This window comes from Xiphophorus couchianus, chromosome 3 (assembly GCF_001444195.1).
Source record: "Xiphophorus couchianus chromosome 3, X_couchianus-1.0, whole genome shotgun sequence".
Taxonomy (NCBI): Eukaryota; Metazoa; Chordata; class Actinopteri; order Cyprinodontiformes; family Poeciliidae; genus Xiphophorus; species Xiphophorus couchianus.
In genome coordinates, this window is record NC_040230.1 from 13,979,790 (window position 1) to 13,996,621 (window position 16,832).

General features: G+C 38.7%; 1 protein-coding gene across 1 annotated transcript; it reads right to left on the reverse strand.

The window, feature by feature from the left end:
- Positions 1-512: 512 nt before the first annotated feature.
- Positions 513-15,958, reverse strand: cnot3a (CCR4-NOT transcription complex, subunit 3a). The gene is made up of 18 exons (XM_028012159.1): positions 15,793-15,958; positions 15,115-15,170; positions 14,919-14,986; positions 14,755-14,829; positions 14,576-14,665; positions 12,916-13,044; positions 12,695-12,790; positions 12,361-12,580; positions 12,143-12,270; positions 11,103-11,159; positions 10,068-10,971; positions 9,877-9,982; positions 8,922-9,063; positions 6,623-6,716; positions 5,328-5,526; positions 4,353-4,485; positions 4,145-4,270; positions 513-2,820 (listed from the first exon to the last, which is right to left on the reverse strand). The coding sequence occupies exons 2-18, from the start codon at positions 15,137-15,139 to the stop codon at positions 2,722-2,724; spliced, it is 2,691 nt and encodes an 896-aa protein (XP_027867960.1). The 5' UTR covers positions 15,140-15,170; positions 15,793-15,958; the 3' UTR covers positions 513-2,721.
- Between the last annotated feature and the right edge of the window lie 874 nt (positions 15,959-16,832).

Here is a 16,832-nt window from a genome sequence, read left to right on the forward strand (position 1 = left end):
AAAATAAATACATTAAACTCACTGTCGAACTAGCAAAATTAGCCGTAGCTCTAATCTCCAAGCTAAGGCGGACATGTTGCTACATGAACTTACTCTGCCTTTCGCCAGAACCTTGATATTCACGTGAAGGGTTCGCACGTCCTTTACAATCCGTTTAAACATTGATTGCATGAGTCAATAGATTTCAAACTGTAAAGCTGCTCCATGGTGGACGTGCTTAGGTAGTCAGCCATACTGTACTATAAGATCGGAGGCAGCTTGTACATATTTTTCTTCTCCGTTTCACCCCGAGGTCAAGAGTGTCCACATATTTTCTTTTAGTTGGACTGGAAGCCACGGGTCCGATATGCATTGCGCATGCGCTTGCCTACTAAGATGGCTCGGTTCACTCGCTGTTCAAACTTGTGGGAACTACATGAAATTTTAAGCACTTTCTCTAAATTTTGAATCCAATCCATGATTGGCGCTTCTTTATTCCATGCAGGAATGACGGGACTTTACACCACAGAATGTGTTATTTCTTAAAAGTGTTTATTGAACTTTTACAATCGTTTATAACCCCAGTTTTGACATCTCCCATGCAGAATTGTAACGAGAAATTGCTTTTAAAATTCACATTTTAGGCGGCTTCTATACTGACCTTTCCCTTTCAAAAAACCTTAAAAGTCCCCCAAAAATATAATCTATAAAAGACAGACCTCAGCATCTTGCATTTCCCCTTCTTTCACCTGCCTGTCAAGAGAACGAAATCATACACAATGTTAAGTGCAGTACAGATGCGGAGCTCTCATGGTTGTTTGAATGGAAATGTTGATGCAGAGTAACACATGAAGACAAGCTTGAGATCAACCCACTAGTTAAAAATACCGCCAATATTTTAGCATTTCTATATTTAAACTCTACATGTAAACAGTTGTATCAGTGTACATTCACTGTATAGGGGTTAAACTTAAATATCAGGTGGTAAATTAAACAAAGTGAGTTTGAGGATTAAACGGGAGAACTTGATCCAAGTCTATTTTGTTGTTTGATAAAGATATGACAGGTGGATCTCAATAACTTAGACTAGAACTCAAAGGGTTATTATAAAAGTGAAACTCATCTTGTAATTTTCATGATTATGGCTTAGAACAAATGGAAACCCAATGTTTAGTTTCTCAGAAAATTAGGATATTACATGAGACCAATAGAGATTTTTAATACAGAAATATAACCAGCACAATCATAGGATAAGCCACAAACAGTAACTGTCTACCAGGAGATTTTAGGACTTTATACACTGCAAAAACACAAAATCTTACTAAAACTTGCTAGCTATAAGTGATATAATCTGCCAGTGAAACTAGTACTTTACTTAAAGTACTGTTTCAATAGGTGCTAAAATAAGCACCTATTTCTTATTGAAAACTTATTTTTGTCTTAGAGTGTACAAAAGAAACTATATGAAAAAATAATTAGTAAGACTGTATTTTTGCAGTGTCCATACTGAAAGGAATACCAATAATTTGTTTATTAACCATGCTATCACTGACCTAGCCTAAATAAACCTCAAGAGTATCTGTTGAGTTTTACCATGGAGAAGATGACCTCCATGCCACGCCGCATTAATCCAGTAATTAAAGCAAATACTGTACGGTACATACCAACATTTCTGTATTAAAACTTCTGAGAAACTGAATATTAGATCATAGAAAATGACCAGAAACACTCGGCTTATATGTTCTCAGTTTTACTCTGATTTGTTGAGAGGCACCCATAGCTGCATTGTGTACACTCTGAAATGTGTGTTGTTTTTTTGTATAGAAATTGCTGATGGTGAAAGAGTCAAACAGTTCAAGCAGATAAAATATCTCAAACCCTAATATTAAGATTTATTTTACATGTTTATTACGTCATCACAAACATGAAGGCGCCATAATATCTTCGAGAGGTTAACTTAAAAACATTTTATTTGTAAAGAGAGTCAGAGACCAGTTCAATTGCATAGCAATTTAATCCATGTCCAATAAGGACTCTTTCCCTTACACAGGGAGAGGCCCTGTGGTCACTCTCAATCACGTTTTAATCGACCAAGACAATATCAATAAAACTATTGATAAGCACTCACTATCTTCAATAGTGACCATATTCAACAGGCATTGTAGGGTCTTAAAAGAAGCCGTTCCTACACACCATCACTAAATGTCCACTGAACGTCCCCGTTCTAAACCACCAAATTACAGAAAATACAAGATGGGCACCATAACAATCTAATCCAAGGTTTGTTTTGTGTCGAGTCAAAAGGCTTCCAGGCTCATGTTGGGCAGGTGGTACAGAGAATCATTGTTGAAACGGAAAAAAAAAAAAAAAAATTATATGAGAAACATGCATGGGGGGTAGGGAGGGTTGGGCAGGCTTTTCCTGATGCCACATACTGAGTGTGAACACAGACGCGGATCTCCAACGGGAGCCTTCCCAGCTCGTGCAGCATGGCAACATTTGATCGGACCCACAGGGTGTTTTTTTTTGTTTGTTTTGTTTTTTTTGTCGAAAAAGAAAAAGCACTACACGAGGAGCTAGGGCTTCACATTGAGATGCAGCCTATACAGACACCGGTCTCCGTGTCGGGAGAGGGTTTCTACTACACATCACAATCTCTATCCACAGTTTGGAGTTCAGTCTCGGAATGTCAACAGCAGCACGTTTTGTTTTTCTCTGTCCTTTTGCGTCCCTCTGTGTGTGTCACTGCAAGTCTCTGTCCTCGAGGTACCTGTACTCAAAGGTGAACCCCTCTTTTTTCCTCTGGCCCCATTTCTCATAGTCGAAGTAAATGTAAGTGCCCTGGATGGAGAGAGAGAAACAGAAAAGGATTTTAATAAACAGGAGAATGAGAATATCAGCATTAAGGAGTAGGGAAGAAAGTTATCAAGTTCATCTGAAGTAAATCTCATTGATTAATTGATAAGTGGTCATTTTTTTGTATAATATATCAACATAAAGGGCTACATTTTTCATAATATTCTGAATTAAAAAAATTTTTGTGTCTGCTCCGCCTGTCACAATAAACACTAAATTAATCGCATGATAAATTAAAACGAGCTCAATAATTTCTATTTGCATGATTTATTTCCCTTTTTCCACCAAAAACTGGATGACTAACATCTTCAGCCTGTGTCATTAGTCTCAACTAGCCCTTTTTTGAAGGATAATTTTGTTTACAAAGATTTCATAATTCATATTATTAGCCATTTCTGTTTTATTTTGGATATTTAAAATGTCCTCCAGTCCCAGTCTTAAATGTTCATTCAAATTTTAATAATCTTTGTATTTGGGTTCTTGCTTTATTATGCTATCATCAAAATACTTGAAAATAGTCTCACAAACAAGATTTTTTAATCTTTTTAATCGCAAAAACTGTTGGGAAAAAATTTGTCATTGTGACAGGCCTAGAGTCAACTGTATTAAATATTGACTGAATGAACAACAATTTTTTTTTTCTCCACATAATTAACTTAAGACATATCTATCGAATATAACAAAACGGAAACCTATTAAGTAGAAAAAAAATAAAAGATGAAGAGAATAAAATAATTCCCCATGAACAGAGATGTTCATGCAGTAGTCGACTGGTTGCTCTTGACGGAATATTAGCTCCCGTCAGAACTCGACATCGATTTTGTTTATTGGCATCAGGCTTTTTTTCCCTCATCATGTTACAATTTTTCCTCTGTTGCACCCTCCACCATAATATTTCTGACTTATTATGCTCACCTTTGTAGCACATCAGTAAATTTAATTTAAGCTGCTGCTGCTTTGTCATGCAGCTCGGCTGAATAAGCGTTGTTAAAAATTAAGGAGTTTGTTGAGTGTTTATAATTTCAAAACAGAACTGCATAGTGTATTTTGCATCCCACCGCAAACATTGTTTGGACCGATTCTCTTTCCCATTCTGGGATAGCCGCCATCTTTATTCCTGTACCAATAGACTCTACTTAAGGGTGACCAGCTGCGCCCTCTTCTGGACGGTAGCCAAACTACAACACTAAAAGAACATCTAATCTATTGGAACTCATTTTAATTTAATAAACAATTAATTGACAATCACAAGTCAATTAACTGTTTGCGTCCCTATTAGAGAGGATGGAAATATGCTTTGAAACTGCACCTGTTCAAACTCATCAGTGATCGTCTTGGGCTCTTCATGCCTCTGAAACCACATCATGTACTTGGTGTGAAACCTCCATGATTGTTTCTTCAGAGCCTTGGCAGATAGATACTGAGCCTTGGTGCCCTGATAGAGAAAGAGGAAACGGTGCATTAACATGCAGCAGACAAAAAAGAAAACAAGCACAGCTAGCTAAGTGCATGTTTACCTCCAGATAGTAGAAGATGAAGAAGAGAGTTTCTGTGGACAGCCTCTGGTAGAACTCGATGGTGTCAGAGTGGTGCGGTGGGACTTGATGGTGGTATGGCAAAGTAGGGCAGGGATTCCTCATCAGGTATTGCCTTTAAAGCAAAAAAGCCCACAGAACTCATTACAGAATCTATTTCGAATCATATATTATTTTGATTCATTACACAAGGAGCTAAAGTGTTAATTTTTAATATTTTGGATGATTATGGCTAATCAATAATTCAGCTTAAGCTCAGAATACTTTTAAAATATATAATATGCTTGAATTAAAAAAGAAAAAAAATACTTTCCACTTGGTTCCCTAAATGTTTGACTCTCTAAATGTGATTTAAGAGGTGCCATCTTTACTCCTGTATCAACTGGCTCTGCTTAATGATGACTAGTAGCGCCCTCTACTGGTCGGCAGCCAAACTACAATAAAAGAAAGTCTAATCTATTGGAACTAATTTTAATCTAAATTAAAATCTTTTCCTTCCACCTAACTTTCCTACTAGACTGGTTGGATACGACTCTGCACAGCCAGTTTGTTTAACAATATTTTGTGGCTCTACTGCTTGAGGAGCACGTTAACAATGGCTTAAAAACTGTAAAACCTCATACTTGGTTTTCATTGGTTGTCAGGAACAATCTTACAAATTAACAGGACTAATCAGATACTTTCCTATTCCCTGTCTTGCACAGTCATGTGGTAAAATCTATAAGAAATGTGTCACTCTGTTATGAGTAACGTAGTACTTTTAAAATGGGAATTTTTCACTCAAAAAGCTAAATTTAACAGTTTAAATTAGATGTAGCAGCTCTCTAAGGAATATTTACAGAAAAGAAAGTCATTTATTTGGCGAGAGCCGCTGTGATGATGAAGAAAATACATGTACTAAGTCAAATTAAACTGGGACTCAAGATTCTGCAGTCCCATCATCTGTGAAACCCTCACCTGATCCTCTCGGAGTCAGAAGGGTGTGGCATGTGTGTCCACGCCGCCTCCTGCATGGCCTGCTGGTACAGCTGGTCTTTGGAGAGAGGGGTCGGGCCCAGAGGACAGACCCCGAGCGAGGGGGGGATGCTGACCTCCGACACGGACTGCTGAGGAGCGGCAGTTGTGCCGGGTGCTGCCGACGAACCAGAGAAGATATCTGCAGGTAAAGGGTTGACAATAAGGGACGTCATCAAGCTTTACACCTCTGAATAATTAAACCAGACATAATCACTGATTGGTTCATTCAAAAGCAAAACTCTTAACATTAGATCAACAGAATCAAAGATTAAACCTAAAGTATTTAACTTTTACAATTTTTTCATTCACTAAAATATAAAGAGTCCATGTAACAAAAAAATAAAAACCATGAATAAAAAGAAGCGGAAAGTATAAACTTCTAATATCTGCCCTTTATTCACATGAAGAAAAAATTAGCAATTAACCACAGAAGACGATTAGACACATTTCTAATAAACAGAAAATACACAACAAAACATCGTCTTATTCAATGACACACCAATGATTACAATCGTTTTCACATTTCCTTTAAATTGTTCCATAAACTGATACATTTAAATTAAACGCATCTATTGTCGCTGTTCTCAATTGAATTTTTTTAAACATGTCACTTTATTTTAAGTTGTATTTTCTTTCTCTTTTTACAAATCTGTCATGACAATTGATTAGTAAAAACATTTTATGCACTTTGTACAAAAATATCTGTATTGTATCAATTCATAAAGTTTCAGTAAGTTTAAGTGTATAAATATTGTATATTTGTGTGATCTCTGTATCCACTCTCTTCAGCAAAAGAAAAATACAATATATCATCTGAAACAATCAGTGAGTTAAACAAAATATGGAAGGTATTTTTGTTTAATAATTTATTACTTTACTATATAAATAATATAACTGTTAATGTTTTTCTTTGGTAAATGTGCATATGGCATATCATGAGGATAATCTGACATTTTTCCTAAAAAATGTTTTAAAAAATTAACAAAAATGTAACCATATCAACTCCAGAGTGTAGACAAATATAGATCTAAATGTATAAATTTCTATCTATTCCTCTATATAAAAGGCAACTTGAGGTATGTCAGAAACTTGCTTTAAAATTAACTCATTCATTTGTTTTCTATGTAAATAAAAAAACTGAATTGTTGTATTGTAAATAAAATGTAAATGTTGACTGTGAGCAAAAATACTTTGTGTTAACTGTGAGCGGATGAAGAGTGGAAATGCTGCCTGACCGTTTACATGCATGTTGGAAATCTCTCCGTCTAATCCTGATCCCAGCGCTGCTCTCTCAGCCATCGCCTTCAGAGAGCTGAGGGGCTCCGGAGCCTGAGAACGGCAAACAGATGCAAACTTACTGTAGACGCAGGAAAACGGAAAATAAACTCAATGCTCCTGACAGCTCAGAAAGCTGAGAGAAACTTCAGTTAGATCGGATTGATCTCAGATTATTATCTTGCTTAGACATCAGTGACCGAAGTAGTAGTTTGTAAAGTAGAAAGACGATGCTTTCAGATCAAAACCAGCTTAGTATATAAGATGGTTTCCAGCTCCATGTGCTGTTGCATAACTGCAGGTAATTAAACGTGTTTAGTAGCAGGAGTTTGGGATATTTTAACTATAACATTTAAAGTTCAGCCTACAGATACCCATCTTTAAAGAAGTTAAGTAAAAACTACACATGTCAGGAAGTTGATCATTAAAAAAGTAAGTAATGTCTAGTCCAGAGGTCTCCAACTTCAGTCCTGGAGAGACACCAGCCTGACACTTTTAGAGCCGGCTCTGGTCCCACACACCTGAACCACATGAGTGGCTAATCACCAGACAAGGTAAATCAGCCATATTTGATTCAGGTGTGTCAGAGCAAAGCGGCAGGACTGGAGATCCCTGCAGTTGTTTCTTTTTGCTACAGGTGGCTTTTACATCGTTAAAACCAACCAAATTCAATCTAGAGTCACCAGGGGTCTCAAACTCCAGTCCTCGAGGGCCGCAGTCCTGCAACTTTTAGATGTGCCTCTGCTGCACCACACCTGAACAGAATAATTAGGTCATTAGCAAGACTGGGAGAACTGATCTACACAAGGAGGAGGTAATTAAGCCATTTCATTCCAGTGTTTTGTACCTGTGGCACATCTAAAAACTGTAGGACTGCGGCCCTCGAGGCCTGGAGTTTGACACCCCGATCTAGACGGTTCAGTTCAGCAGAGAAAACTATCAAACTGCTTCACAATAATTTATACTTGCCAGACCTGTGAGCTGTCTGCTGAGAAAAGATAAAATGTCTGCTGGTGTAAACAATTGATCAGCTTGAAGAGAATAAGTCAGCAAAGCAACCTGGGATTCCTGACCACCGGCTGATTGTCTCCAAGCTGCAGTTATGCGGTCGTTCATGCAACAGGACGCTCATAATGAACATCATTTTTAGTAGGTTTAGTAGAATACTTTGTCATTAGTCTAATAATGTAATATTTAATTTTCTAAAACTATACTTTGGGTTTTCATGATTTAAATTAATAGAAGTAAACAGAACTCTGTCACTGTGAGACATAAACTTGTTAAATAAGTTCTCCCTTTTTAAAGTGATATTCTACTGATCACCTGAATGGCTAAAAGCAGAGTTTACTTTATAAATCACAATATATTAACACTTTTTCTCTCAAAGAATTTCCAGACTCCCACTTCTCGATTATTCTAACAGGTTTTATAATAATTTGGCATTTGCTGCTGACTGCATCAAACACCACAAGACTGAAGCTCTGAGTCAGCAGCATGTTCTGGCATTGAAAGCTCTTCTGACCAGCTCTGTTGCACAATCTGTAACACTTCGACCTGTAAAACCTTGACTAGACCGTCCCAACCTGCTCTGTAAAGAACAGTTTGTGTTGATATATCTCTATCTATGGTGCTAAAAAAAAAAGACTGAGTTTCATATCACCTAGATCCAATTTCAAGACCAAAGACTGAGTTTAAAGCCTTAATCTGAAAGGATATAATGCAAAGAAACTGACTTTTTTGGCATTTTAATAAGGGTGCTTTCAGTAACTAAAAAAAACAAAAGGAACTTGTTAATTGGATAAATACTTAAGTTATAAACCTATAGTAAATAACCTCAGATAAAAAGGCAAAATGGGCGTGCCGTGGTGGCGTAGGGGTTAGCGCGACCCATATTTGGAGGCCTCAAGTCCTCGACGAGGCTGTCGCGGGTTCGACTCCCGGACCCGGCGACATTTACCGCATGTCTTCCGCCCTCTTCTTCCCCCTTTCCTGTCAGTCTACTTCATGAAAAAGGGACTCCAGAGCCCACAAAAAAACACAAAGGCAAAATATCCCAAAACTTCCCACCCTGAACTTTAGGTATTTTAAAGCAAGAAAATATGGAGTAAAGCTTTAAAACCCACATTTAGATTTAGATAAAATCTTATTCCACACATTTTCAAGCTGTATATTTGTGAAGATCTGTTCGTAATTTTGAGTTAAAGACGATGCAGACATCGGCTAAGTTTAAATTCAGGTTGTCGTTGCTTCCGGGCTCACCTTGAGGCCCTCAGAGGCCTGCGGATACGAGTGGGGCCCGTTGAGGAGGCTCCCTCCGCCCGGTGTGCTGTCTGAGAAGGAGGGAGAGGGAGAGCTGGGGGGCAGTGTGATGGAGCTGATTAAGCTGGGGCCGTTGTCCATCCTGTACAAAATGAGTTAAACCAGCACAAACAATTATAAAACATAGAAATTGAGAATTTAAACAGCAAAACAAGAAGGAAAATGGAGCTGGGCGTGTGGCTTGAAAATAAGCTCTTCGATATGATTTTCTTTCTTGCTTTCTTTTCTAAAAAAAAATGGCTTATTTCAGTCGTCTCTTTTGTTAGTCGTCTCTCCTGGAGCATTAAGGCCAGGATATGAGAATTTTTGTTAAATTACGAGAACAAAGTCATAATACCAGCAGAATAAAGATGCAATTTTACCAGAAAAAAGTCCTGAAATTAAAAGAAGTAATTTTAATGAGCTTCTAGAGTTATTAAGATCTGACATGACGAGCTCAGTCCATGTGGTTTTCTTTCAAATACTCTCAGTCGTTGCTTAAACGTTTCCAAGTCCTGCTACTGATAATAATTTGATGGTGATGTGTTAGAAGATTAAGCATTTCTATTAAGTGTTATCAATAAAAATAGTACCACAGTGTAACTTCATAAGATGCTCTACATTTTTCATTTTATGTTATTTTTTTGTCATATTTTGTGTTGGAATTATAAAAGTATGACTTTATTCTCACAATTAAAATTTTAAATTCTTAACTTGACCTTAATATTCTGTTATAGAGTTGAACTGAACTCAAAGCCTAAATAAAAAGAAGCTATAAATTATGTTTGTCAAACAAGATGGTGGGCTGACAGAACTACAGAAACCCATAAAGCGCTTTGGAGAAAAATAATCCAGATTTTCTAAAAACGTAATCTTGATGGCCCAGGTCTGGAGGAAGGTAAAGAGGACGACTTACGGCTGGCTGGTTGAGGAACTGAGTGACGAGGTTTGGCTGCTCTGTGACTGGCTCAGTGTGCTTAGAGCTGATTCTGTGGAGCTCTCTGCCACTACAGCGCTGTAACCTGAAGGCGGACGAGGGACAATTTGGAGCTCGCCTTTCTACAGAAAACCCACAGTAAAAAGTCACAAATCAACACTTTGACCTACTTGGGCTTCCGTTCTGCTTCAGTCCGCTCGGCGGTCTGGCGGGAGCGGCGTTCACTCCGACCACACCGGCGTTCCCTCCATTTCCTACCATCATGCTAACGGACCCGGGGGCGGAGCTGGCAGGACTTGGGGGCACCTGTGATGTGGCAGGGGCCACGCTCTGCCCAGGGACCAGACCCAGGATGCTACCAGTGAGAGAGTTGTGGGCTGGGCTGGAGCCCAGCAAGCTGAGCCCTGACCCCGCTCCGTTGGTGGTGACCCCGCTGGAACTCGAATTGGAGATGGAAGTGCTACTCTCCGGCAAAATGCTGGACTGAGTGGTACTGCTCAGACCCAGGCTCCCAGACGCCGCCGCGTGCGCGTAGAGGGCCGACGTGGAGCCTTGAATCAGACCGGCCATTGTGTTTAAAGGAGTGCTGTGGCCAGCCAGGCCTAAACTCGGCATCTGGTTGGCACTGCTGGTCCCGCTCATGCCGCCTTTTCTTAAATCCAAGCCCAGCCCCAGTCCTAAGCTGGACGCTGGGGTCGGCCCAGGGCTGGACTGGGAGTTGGGAGCTGTTAAACTGGGTGTGCTGGGCGTGGAGAGTGACGGGGCTGTGGATGCTGGGAGAAGTGGGTTGCTAGGTGGGCTGGGGTTGTTGTTGTTTGAGGGAGCTGACGGTTTTGTTTGAGGCGGCTGCTGCTGCGACGGATTCGACGGCTGAGATTGTTGCTGCTGTTGTGCAGATTGATGCTGATGTTGCTGTACCGCGCTGCTGAAACTTCCTATGAGACTGCTGGTGGGAATGGCGGGAATGCCTCCAACGACGCTCGCCATGGAGAGGGAGGAGGAAGAAGAGGACCCGGAGGTGGCGGAAGAAGAGAAGGAAGATTGCAAAGATGGGGCACCGTTCTTCACAGGCGACTAAAAACAAAAGAGCAGAATCTTAATTAGCCATAAACCAACTGAGTCTATAGGTTTGTTGTATTTATGATAGACTAGCAGTACAAACAAAATCAGGAATCTGCAGCCGTGGCTCTATGAGAGCCTCTCACCTGACTAACTTGACTGTCTGTCGACCGTCCCCTTTTCTTATCGTCCTCTGAGTTCTCCTGTTGGAGGAAACGCCTTGATATGACAATCCGCTTTAAAAAGCTTCATTCAGCTTTGAGTTGATTAAATACAGCTGCATCACAAAGATTTGCATACCTATTAAACGTCACAATTCCTCAAGTAACAATAAAGATAATTGAATTTTATCTTGACGATGTCGAGATAAAATTGACAATGTCAAGATAAAATTCTGTTACAAAATGAATTGTTGAGATTTTATTGATTGATAAAAATGTCCAGTTTTGGGGAACCAATAGGCATCCTTAAATCTTAAATTAACTGGCAATACTGCTAGCTTCTGGTTCGGAGCGAACAGCGGGTTCATTTACACACCTGCAGCAGAGACACAGGGGGGTTCATTCCAGCTCTATAGCTGATACTCAGCACAAATGTAGCTTTAGTGACAAACTGGAAAATAAATTTTCTACCAACTCAGCTACGGAAAATAAAGACTGGAGTATCCACATTTTGTGGAAGTGTCTTTGTGAGCCTGCTGCTTTATTATTTTTATTATTAAATTGAACATGATTCAAGATTTTTGTGCAATTTTTTCCAGGTTTACTTAAACAGTGAGCCATTATTGATAAAGCTACAGAAAATTAATTGTTTGAGATGCACAGATATGAAAATTTGACATCTAATATTAATACAACTGTTATAGCAGTATTTACCAATATTTTATTTTAGCAATTTTTTTATTCAATTACTCGGTTAACTGTCAGAATAATCAAGACTACCAACACAAAGAAAAGCGGAATGGTGAAATGGAAGAAACCATTTTAGACTTTTATTTGCTACAAACTTTGAGAAGCACATATTTTTCTTCCACCTCACATTTACACACTCTCTTGTGCTAAATATTAGACAGTTCAAGGGTATTACTAGCTTTGCAAATGATTGTACATAAGTAAAAGGGAGATAGCTGTAATATTATAAACTTTACCACCAGCAAAACACTCAAATGACGCAAAGAAAAACTTACAGCAGTGCAAGTGGCCGGAGATGGAGGGATGGGCGAAGAAGATGTTGTTGAGGTGGGAGTGCTGCTAGAGTGGAGATACATGTCATCTTCCACGTTGCCTGATGGAGACGTGGCGACTAATGCTGGAGCTGAAAGAGAAATGAAACCGTAAGGTGATGCCAAATTTCACCGGAAGAAAGAAGAGCATCTTCAGAATTGATCATTAGCGTTTCTCTTACGGATGTCTTCCAGGTCTAAGTCGTCATACAGAAACTCGTTCTCCTCAAAGTCCGGGTCTTGACAGGAATCAATGTAGTACTCAACATCATCCTTGATCTTCTGGATAGCATCCACCGGTACAGAGTCATTGTCCAGCATCCGTAAAATAGTTTCCAACATGCGAATGTGGTATCTATGCCTCTCAATCAACCGCTTTAGTTCATCAATGCGATCTTGCTTCTGTGAGACAAACGGAAGAAAAAGGCAGTTTGCAAAAATGCTTACATCACTGTACGGAGTGTGTTTATATCTCTATATATAACATGGTTGATAGCTGAAAGAGGAAGGAATTACCTCTTTGTCACCCTTCTTTTTTCGCGTCTGGACTGAAAGTGACTCCACTTCGCTCTCAAACTGATCCACCTGCATATTTAGTGTGTCTATTGTATTCTGAAGATGACAGGAGAAAAAGATTAATATATTTCACAGAAATTCAAGTTAACGTTGAATTTTTTTTTTTGGTCAACCTAGCAGTAAAAAATTAATCCTTCAAGCCAAGAAAATATTGGATTTACTGTTAACCACTGTCCCGTTTCCTCCTTTTCCCTCTGAGCTGGATCCACCTTCTGAGCAAGTCCTAAGCCTTCTTTAGAGTAGGCTTTTGTTTTTGTTTCACGTTCCACCACTTTGAACCGCTCCATTTGCTAAGGAAAGGAAAATCACACTGAATTTCAAATATTTTCACTCTGATGAAGTCTGCAGTAAGTTCTGAGATTATACTTTTACTTATAAAAAAATTGACGCTTTAATGGCCACTGAGCCAAAAGACTTTTATAGTTTGGCTGCCGCACACACTTCTTTGTAAAAGCTCTTGATTTTTTCAGACAGGCATAAAATAACAGGTGTGTTGCACACAATCATACCATCAAACCTGATCAACTTCATAAAAGTGAAATTGTAGGAGACACAGTTCTGAAAAATGCTTCATTGTTGAGCAACAATACTGTTGTATTTTTTGGCAGAACTGATCACAACAATGACACAGTGAAGCATTTACAGAAACTGGATGTTTCTGGAGTCTTTAAAAAAAAAAAAAAACTAAATCCAGCGCAAAAAATGCACTTATTGGCCTCTTTTGCAGCATAGATTCCACCAGATGTAAGAAATATTCCTCAAAGATTTTGACTAATATTCATATGATAGCTTCAGGATGCTATGGATTTGTTGGCTGCCTGTCTATGCTGCAAATCTTCCACTCCTCTACATCCCAAAGATATTCTATAGGATTATGTCATTGACATCGTCCAGAAAATTGTTGATTAAGCTTTGCAACATGGTGCATTATCCTGTTGGAAGCAGCCATTAGAAGATGGGTCCAATATCGTCTTAAAGGAATGGACCTGGTCAGCAGCCATGCTAAAACAAGTTGTGGAGTTTAAACTATGCTCAGTTACAAATAAGGAACCCAAAATGTGCCAAGAAAATATTCCTCACACCATTACAGCACCACCATCTGCCTGAGCTGTAGTTAACAGGTTGAAAGGATACACGCTTTCACCTTATTTAAAGATAATTTTGACTCTACTGTCTGCTCCTCATCACATAACATGCTAATTATTTCCAAAGTGTTATATTCCAATTTGAAGCTTGTATGAAAATCTGCTTCAACTTCTTAGCTGACAGGAGTGGCACTCTGTGTGGTTTCCTGCTGCTGGAGCCCATCTGCTTCGAAACCCCACATATGTTGCAATTCATATTACTTGATTGTAATAAGAGGTTGTTTTAGCTACTGTTATCTTTCCATCATCTGCCCGTTCTCATCTGTCATCAACAAGGCATTTCCGTCCACTCAGCTGCCACTCACAGGTACTTCGACCTGACTTTATAAATCACAGGGATTACTGTGACTGAAAATCCCAGTAGATCAGCAATTTCTGAAATACTCAAAACATTATAACTTTCACCAGCACCCATTAAACATTCAAAATCAGGAAAACACCCTTATTTACACATTCTGCTGAACAGTTTAAACTTCAGTAAATCATCTTCATCACAAACACATACCCAAATTGCTGCCATGTGACTGATTGAATCACTATTGAGCAGATTTGCCTAATAAAGTTGCCAGTGAGGCTACTTGCAGGTTGCTTGGAAAACATTGAGGAAAAATGACAGGGTTATATTAATCATACTGCCAGAAAAAAACCCATGAACATATAACAAAAGGAGGCGTACCGTCTCTATTAGTTTTCGGTTCTCTACTAGCTGCCGTTTGTCTTTGATTTCGTTCGAGGCCACCCATGTTTTTATTTGATCTCTCAATCGCTGCAGAAACACAAAGCATTAAAATGCATGTTTACACTCTGAATATTTCGTTTTTTCACAGTTTCTTTTTTGTACTTGTCCAACTCTACCTGTAATTTTTTAATCTCTTTCTTGAGGTCAGCTTCATATTTTTCCTTCTGGTTCGCATTAGCTGCATTGTGGAGCTGAGAAGTAGAAAAAACAAGTGGAAAGTTGCATATCTGCAGGCTTCAATCCCAGCAGAGAACCCCAAGAAAGCTTGAAAATCTCTTACTTTTTGCCAGATGTCCTCAAACTGTTCAACACCTTCCGCTACTTTTTTCAAACATCTGTCAATTTCACCTGCAAAAAAATGAAAAATGATTAGCTTGCAGAAGCACAGTAACATTTAATCAAAATAAGTGACAACAATAATAGTTGACATCTCTTTGTGGGGCAGCATGAACAGTTTCACAGACAGGGATAGTTACCTTGTAGTTTTCTTTTATCAGCCATGGCTCTGACTACGGCAATTTCCACATTCCGTCTGTCAAAAAGTGATTTAAGTAAATAAACCATACACGCATCACCTCACTGAACAAAACCAAGCAGAAATCAGCAGGCAACTGAAAAGCCGTACATCGGTTTGCAGCGATTGAAACTGACGTTAACACCGACTAAACGGACAGCTGACATTAGCCACACGTATAAAACCCAGCCACAAAGCAATTAAAGCACATATTCACAATAAAACCCCACGCGACAGTCACTCCATCAGTATACTTCTTAAAGTTAAATGATCCCGCTAATACCAACGAATATGACTGGCTTGGCAGTCAGCTAAAATTAGCCAGCTAGCGAGCTAACGTTAATACTAGCCTAGCTCGTCCACTTCACTCGGATACTTACTATACCTTTCTAGAACAAAAGCCATAACGTATGTTGGCCGATTTAACTCATATACATGCATCATCATTCCGGGCTCCATCGGAGCTTTTATAAAGACAGTTTTGCGTGTTGAAAGGCAATATATAAGAGAAACCGTCCCAATCGCCGATATGCTAGCTAATACCTAAGATGCTAGGTAGCAGCTCAGCTAGCCAAATTAAGGAAAAAGGGAAACTGGGTTAACCCGACCATGTATATTTATACTTGTGTGAGACATTTACCTAGGGTATGGGCTTTCGTTTGTCTTATTTCAAATAAAGCCAAAACTAATTCCAGAAAATCTTCTTTACTTCCAAAATATATTTTCTTTTCGACTGGCTCGCTCACTGTAATGTAGCTGAAGATGGACGGTGGCTAAAATCCCACCTCCACGTTTAGGACCCGCCCTAAATCCATTCTACGAGATCTGATTGGACAGAAGTCACGCCTGTCACCAGGGCACATCCGCTGGATTGGAGACCGGCCATTGGTGATACTGTTGGATGACTGATAATCGATTCTTTCTCTTTTCCCCCTGGTCCACTACCATTTGAAATCATTATCATAAATTCAGAGGTGGGTCGAGTAACGAAAATTTTACTCCAGTATCTTTACTGAAGTAAAATGATTAAAAAGTAGCCGTACAAGATATTAAGTAACAGTGAAAAATGTATTTTGTAAAAAGGCTACTTAAATAACGAGTCGAAACATCTGATTAAAAATTTTAAAATTAACTCATCTGAGTCAAAATTATGAATTTCTGGGCAAATAATTTATTAAATAATTAAATTAATAATAATGAAATACGACTTGTAATATTTATTAGTATTACTCTGATTTAATATTCCAATCTAATATGTTAATCAGCCTCCATGTAATTAATCTATATTACATTTCACTTAGTGAATGGGTTACTGGAATAAACTTTTTAATAATATTCAAATCTATAGAGATGCACCTCTAGAATGCATAACAGTTACGCTTAAGGAAGCTGATATTTGATCAGTAATTTTGTCCGTCATCAAATTTAAGCAGGGATTTTACGTAAAAAATAATTCAGTTCTGAAGGGATTCAATGCTTTCCTTAGGATAAAGAAAAATCTTTATCTGGCTGACAGTTTACGTCAATTAAATGAAGACAAAACTGAAATAATTGAAATAATGTCTGAGTTAAATGAGCCTGTTGCACCTCTTAGTTCTTTGCGAAAATCATTTTAGTACTTTGGATGAACATGTCAAACTTCTGGTTCGTTGTTGTTTTTATCATCTGAGAATTTTTGAC